The sequence below is a fragment of the Dermacentor silvarum genome, unplaced genomic scaffold (assembly GCF_013339745.2).
Source record: "Dermacentor silvarum isolate Dsil-2018 unplaced genomic scaffold, BIME_Dsil_1.4 Seq768, whole genome shotgun sequence".
Taxonomy (NCBI): Eukaryota; Metazoa; Arthropoda; class Arachnida; order Ixodida; family Ixodidae; genus Dermacentor; species Dermacentor silvarum.
In genome coordinates this window covers 91,312-99,539 of record NW_023606746.1, presented here as the reverse complement: position 1 = coordinate 99,539, position 8,228 = coordinate 91,312, and the positions used below count along the sequence as shown (strand labels likewise).

The following is an 8,228-nucleotide window of genomic DNA, read 5'->3' as shown; positions in this document are numbered from 1 at the left end:
AATTTTTGCTGATGGAGCTTTTCATAGCAGTGGTAGACGTCACAATATGATAGTTGACAAAATGTCATTAACATATTTATTAATTATTTTAGGGGGTAGGTAATTGCAAAATTGGAGTCAGCCAGTGCTTGAAAAACCTTTTACTAGAAACTTTCTGTCTAGCACAAGTCTTATGATAAATAGACTCATAATGTCAAGGAAGTGCATTATGAAAAATTCATTGCTATTGCAGTCGAAATTTCTTCTTACTGCATCTTTTCCACATTGCACAAAACATCTCAACTGGAACAAGGCCGCAATCAGATTTTAAGTATTTGTTTAGTAATTCAATAATATTGGGGAGTTTTTAATGTGCCAAAACCGCGATATGATTATGAGGCACGGCATAGAAGGGTGTGGGCCTCCCATGCCCTTCTACACCAGAGAAGCTTGGCGTGGACCTCACGATTTGAGAACTCCTTACCCTTGGCGCCGACCGTGGTCGACGTGATGCACATTCCCCGCTTTTGTCTGGCACGCAGATTGGCCTTAAAATGAGCTGGCAATAACCCACAGAAACCACCTGCCATAAAGGTGGAAACGCCCTACTGTTTCCTGGAAGAAAACTAGAAAGCAATACTTTCTAAGCAATAGAAGATTGCCATTAAGCACAGTATGGCCTGCTATACTTCTGTGCTCCGGCAACTTTTGCACTTAGTTGTATAGTGCTAAAGGCAACACATAGGGTGCTATAGTCGGCATATTGGCCCAACTGCTCACTGGCATTGAGGTGTGTATCTTATTTTTACAGATGGACCTTACTGGAATGGGACGTGGGGCAAACACATCAAGTGCTTCACCTTTGCAGAGATCAAGGGCTTTCAGAAGGTGTGTTGCTCAACTTCCTTCACTGTTTCTGTGACTGCTGTTTCAGTGTAGTCAGTGTGTGTTGCCGTTGCTTGCCTACATGAATCATGCTTCTAAGAACCCTTGTGTGAAGTGCACTGATAGAAGGAATGACCCATTCAAAAAGGTGGCAAAAAGGCTATGAAGGCATCAATTCCAGAAATGTGTGGTTCCTGCTATGCAACTGTAAAACCAAGCTAGTATATAATGTGCTGCTGGATTCTCCCACTTCACTTGTAGTATTGCTGAAGTTTGATCTGTTTGATGCCAAGAGTACGATAAGCATGTTTACATGTACTGTATTTACTCGATTCTAACCTGCCCTCGATTGTGACGCGGTGCACCTGTTTTCTGTGACCAAAAGAGAGAAGAAAAAAAAATCCTTTATAGTACCGCGCGCTTCATGCTTTCATGCAGAAATAAAACTTTTTCACATTTGGAAAAACAAACATTTACTCCTAATGCACTAAATTTACGATGAATAAAAAGAAGTTGCAGTTTCGCTCGAAAGGCAAAGCAGCGATGGCAATAGCAAATTATTAGACAGCTATATGAAGTAAGGATTGTAGTTTTATCGGCCGTATAAACTTGTAAACATTTGCTTACTAACTAAATTAACAAGCATGGTGTCACGCGCACACGAGCAAACATGAACACATCTCGCTCGATGACCGCGGAAACTTGCTGTCAGAACGCTGGAGTGACGAAGCGCGGTAAGAGCGGCGAGCGAATTGACTTTTGTGCTAGCACACCTCTCACTTCAACGCGAACTATAAGCGGCAAAAACAGCGCACGGCGGACTCTTCTCGTCGCAGATCGCTTTCAAGATAGAGCTAAGGCAAATGTATCGCCGAAGTGGATTGTCGCAGAATAAGTCTAGCTTCGGTCCACTGAAACCCTTCCGCGTTGCTTTGATGGCGAAAATACTCTCCTTATGTTAACGCCAGCCCTGCAATCAAGGTTCGGGTTCTCCGAACGCCCGTGATGTGGCCTGTTTTCTGTCCGTCCCCGCACACATGATCACTTTCCTTTTAAATGCGGCATCATGATGAACTCTGCACTTTATGCTGATAGAGCAAACGCAGAAAACAGGAAGACACACGGTAGGCTAATGCCTAAGCGCACATACTACAACACGTGGAGGAAGCTACGGTAGCCAGGCTCGAAGTGCGTACGAGGTGGTCATTTTGAAATGCCAATGGCGATACGGTAATGCAGATTTAGGGTCGTACTCGATTCTAATGCGCACACAATTTTTTTACCCATTTTATCCGAAAAAAAAAGTGCGCGTTAGATTCGAGTAAATACGGTATATTGGCAGCTGTTGCTTTTAATGTGACGTGATGCATAATCCACTTACGCGCACATGTGAGCACTGGACCTGCTTTGCTTGTGTACATAGAAATCAAGATGTACAGCACAGTCTATTCTTATTACAGGGAACACCAAATTAGTGTGCTAGCATTGCTTACAGTTCAGTTCTGGTATATGAAGGTCGGGAAAATATATTTTTTTCAATTGAACATTTATTGAAAAGAATGAAGTGCTTTTTTTTCCTCTAATTTTAATGAATTAGTGACGTTCTGTTATACTGAATACCAGTGAGGTTCTCAGTTTTAATAGTGGACCTGTGTTGTAGCAATCTTTTATTTATTGCGTAGAAAGTTTCGCTTTCCACCTTTTCTCCAGAATACAGAAGGGCTGTCCCAACTTTATGGCAGGTGGGTTATTGTAAGGCCAATCTGCGCGAGAAACGAAAGGACCGCACATCACGTGACTCAATCACCGTTCCGCGGGTAACTGGCGCCGACGGTAAAGAGCAGGTGCTGTCCGTGCCGTTTCATAGTTGGGTTCGGTGTTGTTTGCCACCTGTCAGATTCTGAAATCTAGAGGGTCGACAAGTTCGCGCAATGCTCACTTCCCCCCTTCCATCATACGCCATCCGTGCAAATACATGCAACCAAGTCATGACACTTTCACACCCGCCGTTTAAATCCAAAGCTATTGTTTTGGCGGGTTGCTCGAAGCGAAAAAAAGACACCGATGTTCGTCTGCGAATGGCGTTGGGAATGAGAGGCCGTCATGAACAACTTCTAGTCACTGCCATCCTTCACACTTGCTTTTGTTTGCGAGGTGGTTTTTCAGCTATCTAGGTGTCGTGTGGCTCCTGTGAATAGATCTGGATCTATTCGGCACAAGACCGTAGCTTTGTGGCAAAAAGCTGGGCGAGTGGGATTTCTAAAGGCTCATTCACACTAGGCTTACACGACACAGATTTTGGTCTGCCGACTGTTGGTGACAGCGTTTTCCTTCCTTTAAACTGTTGGCCACAGTGTTTTCCGTCCTGTAACTGCTGTTGCCAGCAGTCGGCATATCCGTGTATCCAACACCATCTGCGTGCCTGTCGGCGGCCGCCTGATTTTTGCACATGCTTTTGCAGTTTACAAAATATGCATTGCTATTGTTGCCGCTCCCTCTGTCCACGTCGCATTTTCAGTTCGATTGGCCTTGTCGACCCGGACGAACCTTGAACTAACACAGGAGGCTCTGGCCAGGTGCTGTTTGTGCAGTTCCGCATCGGGCTGACGTCTGGGAGTGCTCGCAGCGACACACTACTGTGCCAGCCGGAGTGGCCCATCCGTGGCGCGCGTGGCACTCCTTTTGCCCAAAAACGAAGTGAAACGCTTGCATGGGCAGCATGAAGCACGAAGGGCTCGGCGGCACACTCAACATATGGCACTGCGGGGATCGCGACATCGTTGATATAGAAAAATGGAATAGTAGATATTCGATTCGAGAATCTAATTATTCTAATATTCACTATTCGATTTGATTTGCTGATATCTGAGTATTCTCGCGCACTTCTTTGATTCTTATCCATTCTTATCATACTCTGTTAATGGCTGGCTGATCCCATTGATAATGTGTGCGGTGCGTTCCTCTGACCACTGAGAAGTGCGAAAAAGAATAGCGTAAAAGGCATTTCTAGAAAATTGCGCCCACGGGGTGTCTAGGCGAAGCACAAGTGTATATGCACTCAGCAACACACATTGACAAACTTGGGCTGTATTCTTAGACGATCACCTTCGGAAGATGCTTTCATTTCTGCTATATTTCCCGTGACAAACCCTGTACGTGTCGACGGGTGGCAGCATTTCTCGTTTCTGCACAGTCATTAGCGTTCTTGGCACTAGGCCAAGAATGCCGTCGCTCCTAGATGCCAATGCGTCCTGTGCTAGTTACGCGAAATTGAAGGTATCCCCAAAAGTGATGATCCGGGAATAGGGCACACCTTCTTTTGCCCACTTGTGCAATAAAATCACTTATTTTTGAGTGAATCCAGTATTTCGAACTTGCAATTATTCGCATGTTCCGGCAGTCCCCATTGAGACCGAATTATCGGTCGGCAACTGTATCCCAGTTTGATATATCCGAGATCAACTATAGTAGCATGCAGTATGCTTTCCTTGTCATCTTCTTTGTGGCCGTGGCGCTTGCAAAGACACTGACTGACTAAAAGAAAAGTTTCAGAGTAATGCTCAGTGATAATCAGATGCCATTTGCTCCCAATTTAAAGGGCGAAGCTCACGAATTATCTGGTTTAGATCGCAATAACAAAATAAATATGCGGTATTTATTGACCGAAATTTAGAGGCAGGTGTGCAAATGTGTCGGGAACATGGAAATAAAAAAATTGCCGAAATGAAAAACATTGAATAAAATGATTAACGATCTGATTTTCGATTCCAAAGAACCATGTCTCTTCATCTCGTGGTATTCCGGTGTATGTCTTCGTTGTGGTTGAACGCTTCGTTAAATGAGTCATGGTGTGTGCCTGTTGCAGGTGAACCACTTTCCAGGCAGCTTTCACCTGGGGCGCAAGGACAAGCTGTGGCAGAACGTTGTACGGCTGGGGCGCATCCGTGGTGACCGGGGACGCCCATCGCTTCCCGACACGTTCCTCCTTCCCCAGGAGCTTCCCCTGTTGCGGGACGCCTGGATTGCCGAGACTCCGGGGGACCACTGCTGGATCATCAAGCCCGTCAGTGGACCTCCTTTTCTCAGCCAACTGTTGCAAAGCATCTTTGAAACTGATAATGAATGTGGGCCTTTTGTGGGTGCAACCAGAAGATCAATTCGCAGTCGAAACCCTCTTATCTCCACAAAGCCCAACATATTATTTTTGGCACACTAAGTTTGGTACCTTAGATATACTGACTTCAGCGTAGAAAACGCCAGGTTTCTACACTCAACGTGAAAAGGGAAATAGGGAAGTTTCGCTTATGGACAGCTGAGCAAGCACATCACTAAATGGAGTCTCCTTCCGTTAATTCGAGCCTGACGAGACTGCTGAACTTGATTTAGTTATCCAATGGGTCGAATTAAACGACGTAGAAAAAAAACCGCCAAAACACACCGCTGATTTATTTACCAGTACTATTTGCTCGATTATACCCGCCTCAGAATCAATTGCATGCTCGCTTTCTATGCATCCAAAGTAGAAAACTAACAGAGGGCAATAAAGATACAAAACAAAGTAGAAATCTAACGCACACCCGATTTTTACTTTGAAAAATGGGCAAAGGTCTCATATTGTTGTGTTGTAGTGACAGTGAAGAACACAGCAAAAACTCTGAATCATGAAACTCTTTATTGGGCAAACCTTTGCTCCCAGAAAGACAAGTTACACTCAATGCAGAATGATAGCGGCTAGTACAGTTGGCGATTGGCAAAAATTTGATCTGTTGGTCAAGTGCATCGGCTTTTATATGTGACTCTTCGAAGGTTCCAGCGTAGTCACTGGTGCCCACGTGCCTTCCAGAAAGTACTACAAAATGTGTGTTGCGTATACAGTCAGATTACACAAGGTTCGGTGACAACGGGTAGAACCAGTGGTAACATTCGCGAAACTTCAGATACAGAAAAGCATATCATCCACTGAGCGATAACATTGCAACACAGATTGGCTTGCAAAAAACGACTGAAAATATAAACAGTTTATATGCTTGTCAATATGTGTTGCACGATGGCAGCCAGCTTCCTAAAGTCAGCTTCACTGTACAGTTTTATAAAGTCAGCTTTGCTGCAATATAGTTGTCTTATGCGGTTAAACATTAAACATTAATGCCATGAATGTGATTTTGGTTTAATATCCGATTGCATCGCAGAGGAAATTTGCGGCCACATATTTGTGGGACCTTGATCATGAGAAAGAAATTTACAGAATAAAATTGGGTTGGAGTCCATACGGCAGGCATTATCAAATCTGGACTGGGAGCTTACCACTGTTGTTGAAAAGGAAAGTGTACAATCATTGCATTCTACCGGTGCTAGCATATGGGGCAGAAACTTGGAGGTTAACAAGGAAGCTCGAGAACAAGTTAAGGACCGTACGAAGAGCGATGGAACGAAAAATGTTAGGCCAAACGTTAAGAGACAGGAAGAGAGCGGTGTGGATATGAAAGCAAACGAGGATAGCCGAGATTCTAGTTGTCATTAGAGGGAAAAATGGAGCTGGGCAGGGCATCTAATGCGTTGGATAGATAACCGGTGGACCATTAGAATTACAGAATGGATACCAAGAGAAGCGAAGCGCAGTCGAGGACGGCAGAAAACTAGGTGGAGTGATGAAGTTAGGAAATTTGCAGGTGCAAGTTCGAATCGGCTAGTGCAAGACAGGAAGAGGCCTTCACCTGCAGTGGACATAAATATAGGCTGATGATGATTTGTGGGAAGAAAAGTCGCATGTTAGAATCGTGTAACTAATGTAATCAGACTGTGAGCTACCGTTTTTGGTTGAAATCAAAAGTAGTGAAGTCTAGCCGATCCTGTAGTCACCGGCTGCTCCCAAGGCATGGAACAAGCCAAGTCAAACTGCTAAGCCTGCATTTGTGGTTTGTTGTGCGAGTTCCACGTGTCCGGTGGAACTTTTGTCATTAATTTTGTCATTCAGTATCATCAACCCTGTATCACCAATCCACCTTCGATGTTTGTGCCAACGACAGCGGTGGTTGCGAAGAAAGCCGCAATCTTTCGGCTATCCCAGCACGGGTCAACTCTTTTATGTTACCAAGAAATGGAGGTGGTGCATGCGTTGACTATACCTGGATATAACGAAATTGACAAATTCCCGAAAATTTTGTTATAAAGAGAATTTTGTTATATGCAGGTTCGGCACGAAAATTCGAAAAAGAAACGCTTACCGTATTTACTCGATTCTAACACACCCTCGATAGTAACACGCACCCGTTTTCCGTCACCAAAAGAGAGGAAAAAAATATCCTTTACAGTACCGTGCACCTCATGCTTTCATACAGAAATTTCATTTGATTTCATTTCATTTACAGTCGAATCTCGATAATTCGAACTCGAAGGGGCCCGAAAATTTGTTCGAATTAAAAGAAGTTCGAATTAATGGAAGGACGTATCATTGAAGTATTCGAGCACCATAGCAAGTTGAACGAACGGCGCGAGTCGTGAAATTTCGCGGCGCGCAAGTGCATAGCGAGTTGCGCTCACGCCGGCCAATGCTCGGTTCCCGATAACGGCAGAAAACGAAACTTCAGGGAGTGGACGGCGCCGACATGGCGAGGGGCGCGCGCGCGGAGACCGTTGAAGGGGAGGGAGGAGGGCGGCAGGAAAGCGGAGTTGCTGCTTCAGTGACAGTGGCTTCGGTGGCTCGCCCTCTCTCTCAACTCCCTCGCAGCTCCCTCACCTTCGACTGTCTCCGTGCGCGCCCGCTGATACCGCCGGTACAGCCGGTTCGGCGCAGATTAGCCTCCTTGAAGTTTCGTTTTCTGCCGTTATCGGGAAGTGAGCGTTTGCTGGCTTTGGGTGCCGATGCCGCCGGTCCTGCTGACCCGGCGCCAGCTTAGGGTATGGCCACGCTAGCGGCAAAAAAAAAAAAACGCGCGCGTCATGCCGTGAGTGAGAGCGGCAAGTTGCCGTGCGTCAACGCCTTGCTGCGAGGCCACCGTGGCACGCGCTGTCTCGCCGCGCAGCAGCGCGATAAGATCTCCCGCGCTCTCCGAATGCGCGAGCAACACCGCGAGCACTCGTTGTTTCATGCGAGATGACGATCGTCGATTGAAAACACGGCGCGGAGCGGCGGCAGTGCGATTGTGATGGCTCCGTGACGTCACCCTCGTCGCTCTTGAATGGTTCTTCATCTCGCGGCATGCAGCATTTTCCGCAGAAATGGGTCTCGAACCCATTTCGTGCGGCACGCCCCAACACCCCAGACTTCTGACGCATTTGCCGCCCGCAGCATGACGCGTTGCCGCGCGTTTTTGCCGCTAGCGTGGCCGTACCCTTAGGCCGCTTCCTGAAGTTTCGTTTTCTGC

General features: G+C 46.1%; 1 protein-coding gene across 1 annotated transcript in view; it reads left to right on the top strand.

Annotated features, from left to right (window-relative positions):
• Window positions 1-790: 790 nt before the first annotated feature.
• Window positions 791-8,228, top strand: part of LOC119435509 (tubulin monoglutamylase TTLL4) — a gene marked incomplete at its 5' end in the record, with an annotated part of 30,584 nt that continues 23,146 nt past the window's right edge. The window contains 2 exons of the mRNA XM_037702347.2: window positions 791-867; window positions 4,730-4,927. Of these exons, the coding sequence (XP_037558275.2) occupies window positions 791-867; window positions 4,730-4,927 (275 nt within the window). The remainder of the gene's footprint in view (window positions 868-4,729; window positions 4,928-8,228) is intronic.